At 35.3% G+C, this 18,861-nt stretch overlaps 1 protein-coding gene across 1 annotated transcript; it reads right to left on the reverse strand.

Moving 5' to 3' along the window:
• On the reverse strand, window positions 265-18,140 carry LOC109713555 (putative white-brown complex homolog protein 30). The gene is made up of 14 exons (XM_020237665.1): window positions 17,857-18,140; window positions 17,632-17,708; window positions 13,857-14,147; window positions 11,741-11,804; window positions 11,486-11,632; window positions 11,286-11,320; window positions 9,302-9,375; window positions 7,389-8,239; window positions 6,668-6,964; window positions 5,440-5,913; window positions 5,208-5,356; window positions 4,114-4,403; window positions 3,534-3,658; window positions 265-621 (listed from the first exon to the last, which is right to left on the reverse strand). The coding sequence occupies exons 1-14, from the start codon at window positions 18,114-18,116 to the stop codon at window positions 465-467; spliced, it is 3,291 nt and encodes a 1,096-aa protein (XP_020093254.1). The 5' UTR covers window positions 18,117-18,140; the 3' UTR covers window positions 265-464.

Consider the following 18,861-nt stretch of genomic DNA (forward strand, 5'->3'; position numbering starts at 1 on the left):
TTGGCGGGTGGATTCGGGGCACCGACGGAAGGCGGGTTACGAGGGGGGGCGGATTATGGGATGTATTTTTTAACCCGTTACGGATTTGGGGCGGGAGGCAGGGCGGGATTTTGCTAGTCGGGGCGGGAGGCGGCGCGGGGCTCCCGCCCCCAGATCCGCACCGTTTGCAGCCCTAGTTCCCCTTGTGCTCAAACAAATATGCATAAAAATGTAATATGACCATTTCCGCGCATACTCAGAACAAGCAATTTCCACACAATATCATATTTTGAAGACGATTCCTTTAAAAAATAACTACGGTCAATTTACAATTTCACAGTATACATCCTTTCTCCACAAAAAAAAAAAAAAGAAAAAGAAAATCTCAAAACTGGTTATGTACAAAGATGTAAGTATAAAAAGAAAAGCCAAAAGAAAAAAAAAGGCAAGAGCTCGAATGCAGCCTTTATGATTCGTGTCATTTTTCACTTCTTTTTAAGTTTGATCATACAAATGAATGCTATGAACCGGAAAATCAGGCCGTAGATAAAGAGTACAGCTATACAAACGGCCCAATCGTTGATGTCATATCGGCTTTTGAATAGCATGCCACAGCGGGTTATAAGCCACACACCAGAGTACCTGTTGGAAAATGGCAAAAGACAGAGAACAAGCTTAGAAGTTTTGGAATAACAAAGTCGATCGAATAAAGATTTTCTTCAACTGAATAACCAAGAAAGTTAAAAGTGTTCCGTAATCTAGTGGCATGAATAGTATAACAAGGTTGCTATACATGTTTCTACCTGCTAAGAAAGTATAGTTCTACACATTCACTAGTTTGCTATTGATAGTTTATTTCCTGGAAGAACTTATCTGACACTTGAGATATTATTCTCTGAATAAAACATACACAAAACTTGCGTCCCAAATCAATAGTGTGTTACAAAGATCCATTTAAATTCAAAAGTTATTATTACAATGTTACTGCAAGATATCCATTGATAATTAGCCCTATAGGGATTACCAACTTGCAGTTCACGTCCAAGTCCATTGCAGAGACCTAGGAGTCATGATTTTATAAAACAATGCATTCCCCCTAAAAGATTTAATTATCTTATTCCAAGAAAATACCTCGAAGCCAAATATCATATGCCGTTGTAAACATCTAACCATACTCACCTACTATGAGCTCCAAGGCCTTTTGAGTAAACGAAAAAGATGATCTGAACAAGATGTTCAGGCATCCAAAGGAGCACTAGTTTATTTCTCGGCCTTAAGGTACATCAAGTTCAAGTTTTTTTTCGGCGTCAGTAATCTTTACAAATCCATCAATTCGTCTTTTGAAGGCTCAATGCACAACATACTAGCATTCTAAAACACCCAGACATCTGCCTATAAAGTTTGTGAAATGACAGTTTTATTCAGTATCAAGGTTTATGTATAAGTGTCTCAATTGGTATGCATTCAATCATCAATTGCATGGCTCTTCTTACTCATTCAGTATCAAGGTTTATATATAGGTACCGACCGTCAAGTGGCAAAGGACTTGGTGGTTGGCACCCGAGACCCAAGTTCGAATCCTAGTTGATTCACATTTCTAGCTATGTTTATTTCTAAATAAAATAAACGAAGCGGGTAGCGTGCTACCTATCTCTCTCTCTCAAAAAAAAAGAAAAAAGAAAAAAGGTTTATATATAGGTGTCTCAATTGGTATGCATTCAATCATCAATTGCATAGCTCTTTTTAGTCCTTTGTCTAGTACATATATCCCTCCCTCCATTTTACACAATACTAAGCAGAAACAGCCTAGAGACCTCATAGTAGTAGCACACATACATGTTTCAACTTTCACGAAAAATATTATGATAAATCTGCCATTTATCTGCACGATGCTAACATCCTAGAAGTGTGCATTAGGTCTGTTTTGAGTTTTGGACAAAAAAAAAAAAAAGCAAATCTGATATTTTGCAATCTAAAAAAGTTTCAATTTAAGTCTTAGAAACAAATGGAACTAACTAGAAAAACAAAAAGCCACAGAATAGAAGTACTTCAGTTTGGTCGCACTAATCTTTTGGTGCAAATTCTATGTTGACAACAAGTAAGTTGTATTAAATCTTAACCTTTAGTTTAAGTGCCAGTAGGTGTGATCTGTGCCGCAACATGCTGTTTTGAGACTGATTCATACCCTCCTAAGTATCACAACAGGCGTAGTGCCGAAGAGCATCGAATTGCACTGCGCAGCATAGCGCCATTCCTTCTGCAATGCCTTCTGCACTAGCATAATGGCTTCCCCCCTTACCTTTTTATTTGCTTCTCTTCCTTCTTATCATTGGAGAGCAAGATAATGGCACAATACCATGTCGTGCCATAGCATGTCAATGCACTTAAAACCAAGGTTTAAAGTATCGCCTCGTGCTGGTCGGCACGGGGCGATACATACCATGCCACCAATTAAGGTGCAGGGTATGGGGGGGTCTCTCTTGGACCCCCCGTGCCGCGATACCAAAAGGGTATCACGAGAGACATAGCGATACCCTTTGGATATCGTGGCACAATGCTGCTGCGCACCTATAAGGGCATGCATAATTTTAACTTTTAACCCCTTCTTTTTCTTTTCTTTTTTTTGTTTGGGCCTATTTTTAGAAATTTTTTTTTTGCCCCACACACATCCCTCTCTCTCGTTCTCTTCTACCTTCTCTTCTTTGCAACTCGCTCTTTCAATCTTTCCTTTTCTTCTTATAAATACAGTATTTATCAAATTAATTACTTTTTTTCAAAATTGTATCAAAAAAGAAAATCGTTTCCTTATTTTTCCAAGCTAATGAAACCAGAAATAATTGCCCTAACTAAAACAAAATAAGCAAAATGCATTAGATCTATTTGAAATGTTATGCAACCGAATTTAAATTTATGTTGATTATGAACCAAATTAGCAAGACATCACGTGGTATACTATGTAAGTGACAATTGATTTAAAACATTCTATTTCATTTCTTTCAAAACCTAAGGTTTCTTGAATATTTGAAAAAATGTGATATGATGACATATATAAGTTTCCCGACCTCAGCCCACCATCTAGCCAATGAAGGCAAATGCTTTTGCCAGGGAAATGGAAATATATTTCAATGGTTTAAAATAGGGTGAGATCTAAAAGTGATATCAAGATTCAGAGATATTATCTAATTGCTTTATTACATTTGATATAAGGACCCAAAACTATTGCAGGTTCGTCTATATTTTAGTAATAATATGTAAGAAAGCTTTTGCCATCCCACTAACTAAATGTGGTATAAATGATTTTATTACTACGTTAAATTTAGTATGAAACCTCCTAACTTGATCCATCCCATGAAGCATATCTGTGTTTGGTTTAGAACAACCAATACATGTTGCAAAATAAAGTTCGAATATAATACAGAAAAATGGATCTTTATTTGCAAAATCATATCTGAACATTTAGGGTAAAATAAAAGCATATCAAGTACGAAAAGCAGTTTTGGCAAACACAATACTGTTGTCAGGAAAAGAAGAAAGAAGTGAAGAGAAAGATTAACCTTTGAGCAGTTACGATGATAAATCCCTCTAGCGCCCACTTTGGGTAGCAGAAGTTAGTCAGAAACTTTGGGCTTCTATGTTGAGTAGATATCAAAGTTAAAACAACGGGCAGTAAAGCAGACCACTGCATAAATACACTGATATTAGCAACAGAAGCACAATATCTAATAGGGTAAAATGTATACACAGTTCCCGTACCACACTGGTATTACAACTCAATTTGAAAACATCACACTTAAAAACTTCTGTCCTTGAACTTTCTCACATATTCCAATTCCATTCCTGGCTGTTTAGGAGGGGGGACTCATGTCTGCTAGTTTTTGCCGTAAAATATGCTTGTTACCCGTTTCATGTAAACTGAAATGAAGATGTCATTTTCTTACTCGAAAAAAGTTAAAATAGTCATTTAACAGTAAGGAACTGAAGTGAAACGGGATAGTTCAGTGATAAAGTGCTTAACTGAAAAGTTCGGGGACCAAATGGCAATATTGGGAACGCCCAAGAACTATCAATCATTCTACAGTATCTAAAATGATGAGAAAAACAAACAAAAGAAATTGAGAGAATTTCGATCCGCACCAATTGGGCTGAAGCCTGTTGGAAGCAGATGGCAAAAGTATAACCAATACCAGTCACACAGTATACGAGTGCGACCAGAACTGCATAGTTAGAAACAAATGATGATCTTGGATTGTTGAAGAAGTAGAACATTGAGAGATAGACTACTGGCTTAACAAGCGTGTTGAAATGATCAATCGTATCTTTCGAGAGGAAGTAAGCCAACGAGCTCATGCCAGATTCTCTCTCCCTCCAATATTGCAATCCTTCAAGTGAAAATGATCTTAGAGCTCCAATCTTGCATAGAAGCGCTGAAAAACAGTTTATAAGATTCGGCAAATAGGAATTTCAAATAAAAAGACGTCACTTGAAACCATTGAATATTTTTTAATGGCATAATTTAATTGAGAATTTGAGATAAACAAGATCAAGTTAAATTTACCTTAGAAAAGTTGATACCTTAGGACAGGGAAATATCATATGCGCAACTAATTTCTTCTTAAGTAGGTCTAAGCACAATGTAAATCACTACAAAGAATTTTGTACTCCAAAATACAAAAGCTAGGAAGTGTTTTCCTTTACTCAGAACAAATAAGATTTCAATGTAACTCTACAAAGCAATAAATACTAGTTAGAACTAGCAAACCTTAATTTTCGAAAGAATCAATATCTTGCAACGCAAGTTGCGGAGGAAAAAGCTGGTGGCTCAAGAATAAAGTATCTTACATAGTTACTGAAGATGGTAAAATGTCTCTTTCCATCATTTGTCATACCATTTGTCATACCAACATTTGTCATACCATTTAGATTTGATGTTGTCCTCCGATAATAATAAACTAGGTCTACGCAGGAAAAAATAAAAGAGATTACTAAGAACGAAAAAACAAGAAAAAGAAAGAAGGGGAAGACAAAACAAACAAATATTCCAAGTTATTTGGACTAGGATTCTCACCGGAAACAAGGAGAACAAAAATTGAGTGCACATCTAGTATTGTATACGATATTACCCTTGTAGGTCTTCAAGTTGTACAATTAATGCTAGCTATATTTCTTACATTAATAAACTATCTTGGAAAAGCAGTATTAAGAACATAAGGGAAGGGAAGCCAACTTACAAACAGCAATCACAGTGTATCCGTAACCAGCTGATCCAAATGATTCATCGCTGACTTTAGCAATTGTCCCTAAACAAACCCCAGCTAGACCTAGTATCAGATAATCAACCGCTTGTATCCTAGCTTCACGTAAGCGCTGCTTCGTGACCCTACATCGGAGAGAAGTGATAGGTAACTTACACATAAAAATATGGTCACTCCAGCAAAATGAATCAGAAGACAAAGAAATTACCTTCCCAAGTAGTGCTTGTATTGTATTAAAATACCAGGTGTCTTTCGGTTGGTCAAATCATATGATTTTGAGAAGCCTAACTTTTCTTCCTCTCGCCCTAGGCCACACCTTACATTACCCCATACTTCATCAGAAACAGATTGCCCATCAAGAGACCTCGCGGAACCTGGTTCACTGCTCCTAACTGATGCATCCATTTCCTTGAGATCATCTTGCATATCGGGTGGTATTTCGTATCCATTATACAGCATCCACTGCAACGGGAGTTGTTTACATGTAACAGTTGTCGTTGAGTTTGGCTTTACCATGCCCTCTAAAATGTCGATGAAATGATCTGGAGGATTCACGCGCTCAGGGACGTTGATCCCTAGGCCTGCAAAGTAGTCTTCGACTTTGTCCACTGGCCCATGGTATACTGTTAGACCTCCTTTGGCCAAAAGGATTAGATCATCAAACATCTTGAACAAGGTATAGCTGAGCAAGAAATTTGTCATCATCAGATCAGAAGATGAATTTACATGAAAACAGAAACAAAGGAAAAAGGAATAAAATGTTAACTTGGAACTAGTTTGGTGTTGTTGCCGTATTTTTGTTTTTTAAACTTAAATTCTATGTGATGGGGAGTGCAAACAGATGATGGAGTGCTTGCAGCTAATATATCTATGGGGTTAGCTGGGCAACAAAAACAAAAAATTTAATAGTAATTTTTCTTCTTTTGCTTGTTTATTTTTATGAAAAAGATGTCTTTCAGCATCCAACTGGCTGGCGCTGTAAAACTGGTCAATGATGAAAAATTAGGAAAATTCATCCTCCGGCATGTCCAACCACATAAAGTTTTTGTTTATGAACACACACACACACACACACACACACACACATATATATACATGGTAACAATATGAAATGGGACCTTAGATTCTTAATTCAATAATTTTTCCGCAAAAAATTCTCAATGATAGTAGCTACACTTCCAAAATGGTTACTAGCAACAGCACTTGATGCAACTTTTCTTTTGCTTCATTAGTTGATTGCGTAGCAGTTATTCACGATTGATAATATTTTGGTTATCGAGCTGAATCATCTGTATTATATTAATTCCAAGTTCTATCCCGCAGGTTGTTGATGTGATTTTAGGCTTCTAGCTTTCGGTGTAAACCAGCTTGATTAGACTTCACAGAGATTAATACAAGCTATAAAATAGATATCTACTATGCGGTTGAGAATAAACCTGGGTTGGTGAACAACCATGCATATATTCACGCCTTCAAGTGCCTCACGACGGAGAGCTCTAAGAAGCAGCTGGGAAGAAGCACTATCCAAGCCTGATGTGGGTTCATCGAGAATCAAAAGAGATGGTTCCATAACCATTTCTAAACCGACGTTCACGCGCTTCCTTTGTCCCCCAGAAATTCCGCGCTTCTCTACTGTCCCAACCAAGGAATTACGAATTGCTTGCAAACCTAACGACTCAATTACTCTTTCAACAACTAGAATTTTATCAGCTTTTGACATGCCTGCTGACAGTCTGATCAACCAAGGAAAAAAAAAAGGGTTAAATAGTGGGGATAACTCTAGCAGTTGTGGGCAAAAAAAAGATGAAAAATATTATGAGAAAGATGAAAAAGATTATGAGAATGCGTGAAAAACAAAAGTAGTAGAGAACCCTAACCATGGAATTGAAATATAGCATAAAATATGAGAAGATTATGACAATACGGAACATGAAAGAGTGAGTAGACATTCATTATGAGAAGATCAACAAAGGATAAGCTAAACACAAGGAAGAGACACAGCATAAAATAAACAACTACTCCTAAAAGCTACCAAAGAGATAGGGGTAACACAGTAGTCAAATTTCCATGAGCGACACATCAGTCTTCCATTTGAATTACTATGCTTGCCTTGAAACTAAAATGAAAAGCGACACAACTATCAATTCGATTCCATACCTGCACCTAGCACTGAACCAAAGATTCTCCTCCACCGTCAAGTTTCCATGAACAATATCGTCTTGTGGCACAAAACCAATGATTTTTCTATATGAACGAATCTGCCCTACTTTTCCATTTATAAGAACAAGGCCGCTCATCTTGCATCCTGTTGCCTTTCCAGATAAAGCATTAAGAAAGGTGGTCTTTCCTGCCCCAGATGGGCCCATAACAGCAGTTATCCGGCCTGGCATAAGTTTCCCTGTTATTGAGTGCAGAAGTTTCCTCGTTCCCAAAGTTAGAGTTAAGTCGTTGAAAGCAACCTCAAGCAAAGGCCTGGTTCTTGGTTTCAGCTCAGTGGCCATAGAAATAAGTCCCGAAAGTGTTAAGTTCTTAGTTCCCTCCTGAAGCGCTTTTTCTTTTTCGATTTGACGATATGCATACTGGAAGATTTCAGTGTTAGTATGCCTGTGCTTACCTTTTTTAAAAATTTTACCACCAACTTCAAGATTGGAAACTTCGTCCATTTCACTATCACCTTCAACTGAGCGCATCACGACGGTAGCATTACTTGGCTCATTATTCATTGAGATAGGTGATTCTGATGATTGCTGAGAATGACCAAGAACCTTCACTTGTGATTGCTGTCTAAAGGACATCCTGCATGAGAATGTGCGAGATAATTGAGCTGAAAGCTCCACTACATGCTTCCTTGCAATATCTGTGGCTGCTTTCCATCTCTCACGGGCCATAACAGATTCTCTAGCCAACCTTGCACCTGATTCCCTGGATTTGGCTTGCCTTCTTTCGCGGATAGTGAGAAATTGACCATAGCAATTGTATATTATCAGCAATAACAAACTCAAGGCAACCTGAAGGAAACAAGTAATTGCAAAATCAAATTAAATTAAGTAACCCGTCAAGATTATATATTTCCTTATTATGAAGTAGAAAAAAGAGAGTTGCAATATTGGTAAAAATAAGCGGCCTCCTAGACTCACAAAATGTTATCATGCCTGCTCTTAAACAATGTGAAGAATAAGCATCTTCTACAATTTACGAACCATTTAAACTACATAACAAGGTTTTAAGTGCCCGTCGGTACTGACCGTATCTACCGTGCCGTACCGTGCCAACAAGATACCCGCACGATACAAACCCCGTGTCGATGGCACAGCTCAAAACCCTATATTCTTGAAATTAGTAAGTAATTTCCTCAATAAAGTTCAAAAGATGTAATAAAAAGACATAATAAATAGTTAGAATATTTTGTTGCTAAAGAAAATAAATATTTTATGCTATTATGTGTCGGCACATAAGAATTTTTTTGACCGGCATGCATAGACACGGCTCGGCACGCACCGTGCTGTACCGTGCCGGCAAGTTTTCAGCACGACCCCGTGCCACGGCACTTAAATCCTTGCTACATAATGGCAATCTTATTGGTGTTTCATTCTTCTTTAGCTAAATATGAACAATTCTCATAATCCCAGTGATGGTTGGAGAACTGAAAGATAGTATGGGTCCATACATATGAACAAGAAGATTTTTTTCAATGAAACGACAATAAAGGATAAAACTTTGTCCAATTATATAAAGCAATAAAGTAGTTCGTACAAACAAAATTAGCATTAAATTGTTGATGGAGCATCAAAGAACTCTATTAAAGAAGGCATGTGCATTATGCCTTAAAATTAGAACTAACAGAAAAATTAACACTTCAAAGGGGGCAAGAAAAAGAAAAAGAAAAGCAGATAAGATGAACATGAGTAAATCTTTTTTGTTAAGACCATATATAAATACACTAAGAAATCAAATGAAAATTTGTAAAACTGCATATAGGATCCCAGGGAGTGATTTCCGTGGTCCAAAATGAAGAATATTACATATGACACACATTCACAATAAAAGAGAATTTAAAAAGGAATACTTACTATTAATACGGCACCAAATAAAGCGATATTTTGATTAGCGGAGTTAGGCTTGCATAAGTTCTTACTATAGCATTCTGCAAGTTCAAAATAAGCATCAGTCAATAATTCTGGCTTCTTAAGCAAAATTAGAAAGAAAAAAGAACATCGCCAATTCAGTTGCAAAATATTCAACTTCAAAAAGCAATTAGATGACCTCCACTTCAGGGTCTGAACAAAAGCGACTTAAATATCTCCCTCTGATTATTTGCTTCACTTGGAGATAGTTAGCATCAATTTTTGTTGCTTTTGGTATTGTTAAATAAGGCATCAATTAATGTGTCTCATTTGATTTTTCTTTTTTTTTTAATTTGGTAAGTAAATGTGAGACGCCAGATAGTCCTATATATAAGATATAATAGGGCTAAAACTCTTAATCCAACTATAACATTTTGGGCGGTGGCTAGGCCCAAGAGGTTAAGGGAGTTAAGCATGCTAGGACTAGAGTAGTCCTAGGATGGGTGAACCCCCTGGAAAGTGGAACGTCACAGTTGGTATTAGAGTCAATTACCAGCCAGAAGTGTGAGATGAGTCTTAGTTGAGCCAAATTATACAGTGGGGAGAGCGAGACTCTTATGCTGATGACTGTTGTGAGTAGAGTGTGGCTCCCCTCCAAGGTCAGTTAAGACTAGCGAGACGAGTCTCACATCACCTAATACTTGTGAATTTGAACCTGACGAGAATGTCGGGCTTAACCCCAGGGAATCCTATATATAAATATAATAAGAGTAAAACTCTTAACCTGGTTATAGTATTTTAGGTGATGACTAGGCCCAAGAGGTTAGAAGAGTTAAGCGTGTTAGGACTAGAGTAGTCCTAGGATGGGTGACCCCCTGGAAAGTGGGGCATCACATGAAGATTCCGGCGTTAGTTTTTTATGTTAGATTTATCACAGCTGGTGATTCATTAACCAACAATAGTATCGAACATCATCAAATACATCCAATTAGTAATCAAAGCATTGTTTAAGTAAAATTTCTTTCACAATAAAAGAGATTTCTCAATTTCCCGATTGGAGGAGATAGATCTAAAACGAAGCTTCCAAAACATCTTCTTATATGCAGGGTATCATATTCTGATCATAGTATTTGACTTAGAGGATGAATCATGTACAATGTCTAGTTGGGCTCCAATCATCAGCTATAGAGATAAAAAGGTGAAAATTCCTACCACTCAAACTTGTGTCCAAATTCTGTTCATACATAATAAAATGCATTTCAAATTAGATTCCCCAAGATCCTCGGTTTTCATTTTTCCCAAGTGCATGACTACAAAATGCTTATCATCTAAAAGGTTGTCATGGAATTGCCCACAACAAGAAGATTAGGATTCTTTGGCACGAAATGATGTATTTAGCAGTCACATACAACAAATTGAAGTATAAGAGTTGTTTTTCAAAGTTTCTATCATTTTTCCCATTTCCTGACTTGGTTATTTGTTTTCTTTCTTTTTATTAAAAATACATACATTTATTCTATAGGAAATGTATTTTTCTCGTATCTTACATGAACTAGATATGCAATCACCTATGACAGAGTAAGGCACAGCATCACGGCTAGATGCATACAACCACTGCTTTTTACAACACTGGCAGAATTCGTAGTAAAACAATGTCTTTAACTGCTCATCTTAAATAAAATAATTGTCAACAATTTGCTTAAGAGGTCGTTTTCAAAATCTTTTGGCATAGGGAGTCACAATTTTATCTCCCATCCGAACTTATTCTTTGATTTGCTAGATAAGACATCCTCAAGATGATCTTTTATGTGGACTTCTAATCTGTAATTCTAAGGTTGATTACAGCGAAAGAAACATTCTATAAGGCAAGAAAAGTACCATCTGAGCTAGTTCTGATTATAATCCCACAGTACAAAGTAAATCCTTGAACTAAGGTACTAAGAAACAACAATAAAACTTAAAAAGACAAAGAATAGATACAGAAACATACTATTTTCATGAGTGGCACCCATCCTGCAATAGTGCCTGCGAAACAGAATAGAGCCAATTAGAGAAAGAAGGTAGCAATAATTATCAGGAGAATTGACCAAGTAATCTCCACTGTCGTAATGCAAAACAATTGTTGCAGCAAGATATTGACCTCATTTTCAGATTAACTAAGATACTACAATGCTCGAGTAGAAACAATACCCACTACTACAGTTTATTTTCTGGACAGTGGTTGGGCAGTAATAACCAGGTGGGCAGAATATCTCAGTAGTACTTGCCACATCAGCCCATTTATCGGCGGTTCCGCACGTATGATTTGGATTTCCGGGGGGTAGTTGGTAGTTGTATCTGCATAATTTTTTTTTTTCCAGAAAATAAGTCACAAGGAATGCCGCGTTTAGATATCAGAACATAATAATAAGATAGAACCAACCAAACCAAAGAAGGTCATCTTACGGATCGCAAAGCCCGGTAGTTCCATTCAGCGTCCCGAGAGGACAGTAAGCACCCAAGGGACAAGCTTCAACAAGAAAATTGAAAATATTGAGTCAAAACTTGTTTCAGGTCTTGGAAAGAAACTAGCCATCTGATAGAAACAAAACAGATTATAGATGGTGCAATACTGTTTATGCATAGAAGCTTTAAGAAATGCAAGACAAGTATCAATGACTAAATCAAGTAGATTATATTGGAAATGGCAAATAATTTAACTAATTAGAAGATGACTGATGGATAATCTATGTTTAAGTTATATGAAACAACCGTTATTTTTCACAAATTTAAACTTTTGGAGATAAACAGTTATTTTATCCAGTTTAATATGGTAATAGAACTAATTCTAAACTATTTATATTTATATTTATATACTTATGAATTGGTTAATAAAACTAATTCTAAACTATTTATATTTATATTTAGTATACTTGATGAAATTGGAAATCCAGAAGTTCCTGACCCGCCACGTTGGCGGTGGGCAGCGGCGCGGGCCATGCGGCTGCGCAGCGGCGCAGGCAGGCACGGGGTGGGCACGAGTGGGCGAGCCGGCACGGACTCGATCCAGGCGTTTTTTTTTTTTTTTTTTTTTTTTTTTTTTTTTTTGCTGTAGGACACACTCCAGTCTCTCTCTCTCTCTCTTTTTTTTTTTTTTTCCTTTTTCTAAACCCTAAAATTACAATTAAAATTTTTTATTAATGATTTTTGAATGTGTTGCTTAACTTTATATATTTAGTTAGTATATTTTATGTATTTTAGTTATTTAATTTATAAAAAATATATTTAATTATTTATTAATTATTTATAAAGAACCGACCGTCCCTAGAGCAAGTGGCAAAGGGCTTGGTGGTTGGTAACCGAGACCCAAGTTCGAATCCTAATTGATTCACATTTCTAACTAAGTTTATTTCTAAATGAAATAAATGAAGCGGATAGCGTGCTACCTATCTCTCAAAAAAAACGTTGCGTAGCACAGATTCCTTAATTAGTTTAATATGGTATCAGAACTATTCTAAGAGGTCGTGAGTTCAATTCCCATACTTTTGACATTTGACGGGTTTAACTTGAAATGACCATTGTTTTATTATTTTATACAATTAACGGTCTTAAAATATCTAAATTTTTTAGAAATACTTTTTTGGTGGGATTTTTTCATTTTAACCTTTTAAAAATTTATAATTGGCTAAATAATCTTGTAAAAAATTTATTTGTTTGAATTACCCTAGTTTATCCAACTCACTGTTGGACTATAAAAATAATTGAAAAAATAGAATTTAGAAGACGGTGAATGATTCACTTCATTCATCGTCTTTTTCTTTTCTATTAGAGACGGTAAATGATTCAATACCTTTCTCTTTATACTCTCTTAAAGTATAAAAGGTGAAGGATTTATCGCTTTTTTTTATTTCCATATATAATCTTAACAACTATATAAATACTTCAACAAATCACATATAATTCTCAAACTTAAAATATCTTAACAATCTATCTATATAATTTTAACCATAAATAAAAATTTAATAATTTTCATATAATTTTATCAACCTAAAAAAAATTCTCATAACATATAAAAAAAAAATAACAATATAAATACGGTGAATCATTCACCGCTTTTTAAAGACGGTGAACAATTCACCGTATTTCTCGAGTTGTCCGAATAAAATTTTAAAAAAATTATTTGATAAATTAAAAATTTTAATAAAATTACTGTGCAAAAAGTCCTTTTCGGTCAGAAAATTAAACGATTGTTTGAAATACGGACAAAAATTTGCTAGGCAGCGTGCCCAAACTAATTAAACTAATTAGTTACAACCATTGAAAAAAAAAAAAGAAAAAAGTTGGGACCACCAGAAAGGGGGGAAGAGAGCGGCTGGGATGGGCGCCGCGACACACGCGGCTCCCATCCGGCAGCGTGCTCAGGTTGGGCACGCTGCCCAGCAAATTTTTGTCCTTGAAATACTTTACCAAAAATTGACAGTACATTAATTAGATGTGACGGCAGCAGTGCGAAAAAAAAAAAAAAAAGAAAGCTGAGAGAGAGATAGAGAGAGAGAGAGAGAAGGGAGGAAGAAGTACTGACGGATCATGCAGGTGAGGCCGCGAGGGCAGAAGAAACCCGGGCAGCAGGGGGCGCAGCTCTGGGTGCGGGAAGGGAAGTAGCGGGCGACGCCGCCGCCGCCGGCGGAAGCGGGGGTCTGGTCGGGGCCGACGGCGCAGGCCCAGCCGGGCTCGCATCCCGAGACCCAGGAGGTGGAGTTGCAGTTCTTGTTGGGCTTCAGGTAGTTGATCCCCCCGCCGCCGTCGCCGCTGTACAGACCGCCGAAGTAGAACCTGATCTCCGCCTCCGAGCACAGCCGGCCCGTGAAGTCGCCTGCAGAACGCCATCCGGATTTCTAAAATTCTATTAGAAATATATATATATATATAGTCCAGCTATGGTGCTGGTAAAAGTACTAAGCATGTGGTGCTTGTAAGTTTTTTACCGTTAGATCTACTCCTTGGATCATTTTCAACAATTAGATTATACTATTCAATCAACCACCCACTCAACCCTAGGGGCCGACATCATCCTAACCGCATATTTCTTAATACAATGGCTAAAAATTTATAAGCACCAATAACTTGGTACTTTTAAAAATATAGGAGCTCAATTATATATATATATATATATATATATATATATATATATATATATATATATATATATATATATATATATGAGTGAGGCCTACTATTACTTCTAGAAGTACGGAGCCTTTCGTGCTTTCAGGTCGTTTTGGATGTTGTGACTTTCGAATCGTCGATCGGCCTCGTTAAACTTGATTAGGTATCTTGAAGCATCTAAAAAATAAATTTTTGTAATTTTTTCCATATTATTTGCCTAGTGAACTAAGGGGCTCAAAATCAACGAGCTGAAAATAAAAATTTTATAAACGTGATAATATAACATTAAATTTTAAATCAAAGATATATTAATTTTGTTTATATAGTATAATAAATTTTCTATCAAAATTTCACGTGTTTTGGATATTCTACACCGTTAAACTTGCAAACGGGTCACCACGGCCATTAAAATTATTGATTTTGAGTCCCTTCGATCATTATGGCAAATGATATCGAAAAATTACAAAATTTATTTTTTAGCTACTTCAAATACTCTAGATCAAGTTTAACGGAGCCGATCGACGATTCGAAAGTCGCAACATCGAAAACGACCTGGAAGCACGGAAGGCTCCGTGCTTCCAGAAGCATAGTAGCCTCACTCTATATATATATATATATATATATATGTTTGTGAGAGCTATCATCTTCATTTATTTCTTTAGAAATAAACTTAACTGAAAATATGAATCAATTAGGATACAAACTTGGAATCTCAAGTACTAACTACTAAATTCTTTGCCACTTGCGTTAGATAAGATGTTTCACTGTAAAAGTAGGAGAATATTAAAAGTTCACATGTGAATAGTGGAATAATTACAAATGAGTCTAATAGTTGATATATACTAGTGGGTCCAAACATAATAGACTTAAATTATTAGATTGAATAAATTTTATTAGATATGTCACATTTTTTTTCGCTCATATGGCTCTGGACTGGATTCTATGACGCCCCAACTTTTCAGGAGTTCACCTATTTTAGGTCTACTCCCGTCCTAACACGCTTAACACTCTTAACTTTTTGGGCCTAGCCACTACCCAAAATGTTTAAACCAAGTTAAGAGTTTTAGTCTTATTATATCGTATATATAGGACTATCTAAGGTTTTACATTCTCTCTCTCCCTTTAAGTCCTGACGTACTTGTTAGGCTCAAACTCACAAATATCAGGCGATGTGAGAGATAGTTAATCCTATATATACGATATAATAGGGATAAAATTCTTAACTTGGCTTAAGTATTTTGGGTGATGGTTAGGCCCAAAAAATTAAGAGAGTTAAGCATGGTAGGACGAGAATAATCCTAGGATAAGTAACTCCCTGGGAAGTTGGAGTGTTGCATTTGGTACCAGAGCCTGTTCAATAGCCGAAAGTGTGAGATGAGTCTTGGCTGAGTCAGGATCGGAATGACAAACTAAATTAGGGTCGGTGAATGATAAGTTAAGTCAAGGTCGGAAGACAAGACTAGCGAGACGAGTTTCACATCACCTAGTGATCTTAGACTTAAACATTTTAGACTGGTGGTTTGAACCTAACGATTTATTATTGCTAGTGGGCTGAGTCCTTGTAGGCTCAGTACATAAAACTCCCCCAACAAAGTCCTCTCCAGACCCTATATGTGATCTCCATGGTTAATAAACAAATTAAAAATTAATATACCTTAATAACTAATAAATTAATAATTAATATCTTGATAGGCTCTTCAAGTTTGACAAAAAGATAAATGTCTTCATTGAAAAGCAGAAGATTAAGACTTTGCACCTACTAATTTTTTAAGATATTTTTGGTTCGAGGATAACTTTTTCAAGATTTTTTTTTAAAAAAATTCTTAAGATAACTAGTTATTTTAGAATAAACATGAATAAAGTATAAAATTCTATTTGATTTAAAAATCTATATTTTTGGAAAATATTAAAATTATGTGTGGTATTTATTGTCAGAATGGTTGGAATTAATAAAAAAAAGCATGAAATGAATATATAAATATTAACAAATAATATATTTAATATATATACATCATCTTATAAAATACTTTGTATATAAAAATATATAAAACTTATTTGAACTATGGATCATTTTGAATTGACTATTCAACTTTTCACAAAATTTTGATTTTATTATCCAAAATTTCAATTTATTTGATTTGAGTAGGTCAATAGTACTTTGACTTTAAAATTTTAGTCATTTGCTTACTTTAATGAATTTATAGTAGTGAGAATTGTTGAAATATATATATACCAACTAAATCTGTAAAAATAAATAATGTATTTAAATTTTAAAGTTAAAGTGTCGTTGGTTGATTCAAATTGAACAAATTGAATGATTGAGTAGTAAATTAAAATTTTGAAAAGTCAAGTATCAACACAAAATAATCTGAAAAGTAACAAGTTCTGTACATTTTTACCTACTTCATATTACAGGAAATTTATATATAATAGAAAAACATATAATATAAAGTTCATAAAATAATAAATATAAGATAAGATAATTATGGTAGTGCAAGTAGTAGTAGTAATAGTGCTAATTTAATGGTGGAAATAATTATTATTATTGCATCATAAAATATTTTAATATATTAGTGTTTTTTAATTAATAAGGTATATAACTAGAAATGTAAGAATGAGAAATGCTTAGAAATGTAGGAATGGTTCTATTCCCAAAATGTTATTCCAGATTATTTTAGAATTATTTAGAATAATTTAATTTGACTTTCAATTTAACTGAAAAGCTGTTTCAATTTTTTTACGTTTATTTTTTCAAGTAAAAATTTTTTTTAATGTGAAAAATTCTAAATTGTTGGATTTGAAGCATGGTTTGAATGCTACTTTGTATTCAAAAGCTCTCTAAGAAGATACAACACTGTCAGAATTTTCAGATAATTATACATGGTTTGATAGCTCTCAAAGAAGATACTTAATTAGGATTTACTGTTGTTTGATGAAATACCGTTTAATCTAGTTCGATTAGAATAAGCATCATATTTAATGTACTTTGAACGTATTTTTCACAATAGCTAAACAAAAACCCTTCATATCAAAGTTTCTATTTTTGACAGATTTTAAAACATTAATTCTACTAATTAAAATTTTTTACTATTACTTAAAAAATAGAAGTAAAAGTAGGATCAAATATAGCAGAAAAAAAAAACAATGAAGCCAAAGTAAACTATTCTATCGGATTAGTGTAGTTCTCACACCTTTCGTTTGTTGAATACAATTTGCCACGAAGCTTAGATCAGCCGAGAAATTGAACGCATTATCCCAATCCCTGTGCCTGAAACCCACAATCCAAGTCTCAAAACATTCCATTAAGAAAAGGTGCAAAAGGAAAAAAAAGAAAAGAAAAGAAAAGAAAAGAAAATTCCTCCAGAATCCGAGAGATCATAAGAAATTAAACTAAGCTGATTTGCGCATTATCGTACGGGTCGCTAATGCAGAAGCCATAGTTCTTGGCGATATTGTTTGCTACGCGGTTGGTGAGGTTGCCGAGCTCGTCGTTCGCGGCCTGCGTTGCGTTTTGCAATGCGGGCGGCGTGCGGTCTCGCCAGTCATTTCCGACCTGACCGTATACGATCGTCGAAAGGGATGCGATCGCGAGGAGGGCGGAGAGGAGGAGCGCGGCCGAGGACGAGGTTGCGACGACGGCAGCGAGGGCGGTGCTATGTGCCCGACTCGCGAGCATTGTAGAGAAGTGAATAGAAGATGAGAAGAGAGAAAGATGGTAGGGATATAAATATATCAAAATTTCAACATTTGGAGGGTAAATTTATTAAAATTTAACGAGTCCTCGTCAACGGTCGGCACAGTGACCAAGGGTGGCAGTTTCTCATTCTAGCCTATAAATGGGGATTGGCCATTTGGCCTGAGGATAATATTTATTCAGATACAAATGTATAAATGTATAAATAGATCCCAACTATTATATTCTTAAGTTTTCTCTGTACTTATAAGTTTTAGGCCATTAGATCTGTTCCTTTAATTATTTCTATCCTGTAGATCATACTATTCAATCAATCAGCCATCAAGGTTTAAAGTACCATAACATAGGGGTGTGCCGCTGTCTATCTGGCACTGTACGGCACTTGTACATTTCCGTGCCGACATATGATACACTTGCATGTCGATTCATACGTATGACTTTCTATTGGCATGCTTTGACACGAACTAATTTCAATTTTTTTTTATTCCAATAAGCTTTTATTATAATATTATTTTGAAAGATTTAATCAAATAATTATAAATATTTGCTATATATTACTTAATATACTCATTAATTAATATACTTGTAAATTTTATATGTAAAGTGTAACTACACCTGATGCAGAATAAAAATTTTTATATGTTAGAATTTTAAAAATGTAAATACATCTTTTTTTCTTCTTTTTTTTTTTACTATATTAAGGTTTTTTTATAAAATACAAAAAAAT

The sequence above is a fragment of the Ananas comosus genome, linkage group 8, assembly GCF_001540865.1.
Source record: "Ananas comosus cultivar F153 linkage group 8, ASM154086v1, whole genome shotgun sequence".
Classification (NCBI taxonomy): Eukaryota; Viridiplantae; Streptophyta; class Magnoliopsida; order Poales; family Bromeliaceae; genus Ananas; species Ananas comosus.

What these genes read in the sequence shown, in the direction of transcription:
- LOC109713555 (XM_020237665.1), bottom strand. Translation starts at nt 18,116, where the DNA reads ATGCTCGCGAGTCGGGCACATAGCACCGCCCTCGCTGCCGTCGTCGCA. An exon ending in ATACACTGTGATTGCTGTTT is followed by an intron (nt 4,404 to 5,207) that starts GTAAGTTGGCTT and finishes ACTGTTTTTCAG; the next exon opens with CGCTTCTATGCAAGATTGGA. An exon ending in AACAGGCTTCAGCCCAATTG is followed by an intron (nt 3,659 to 4,113) that starts GTGCGGATCGAA and finishes GTATTTATGCAG; the next exon opens with TGGTCTGCTTTACTGCCCGT.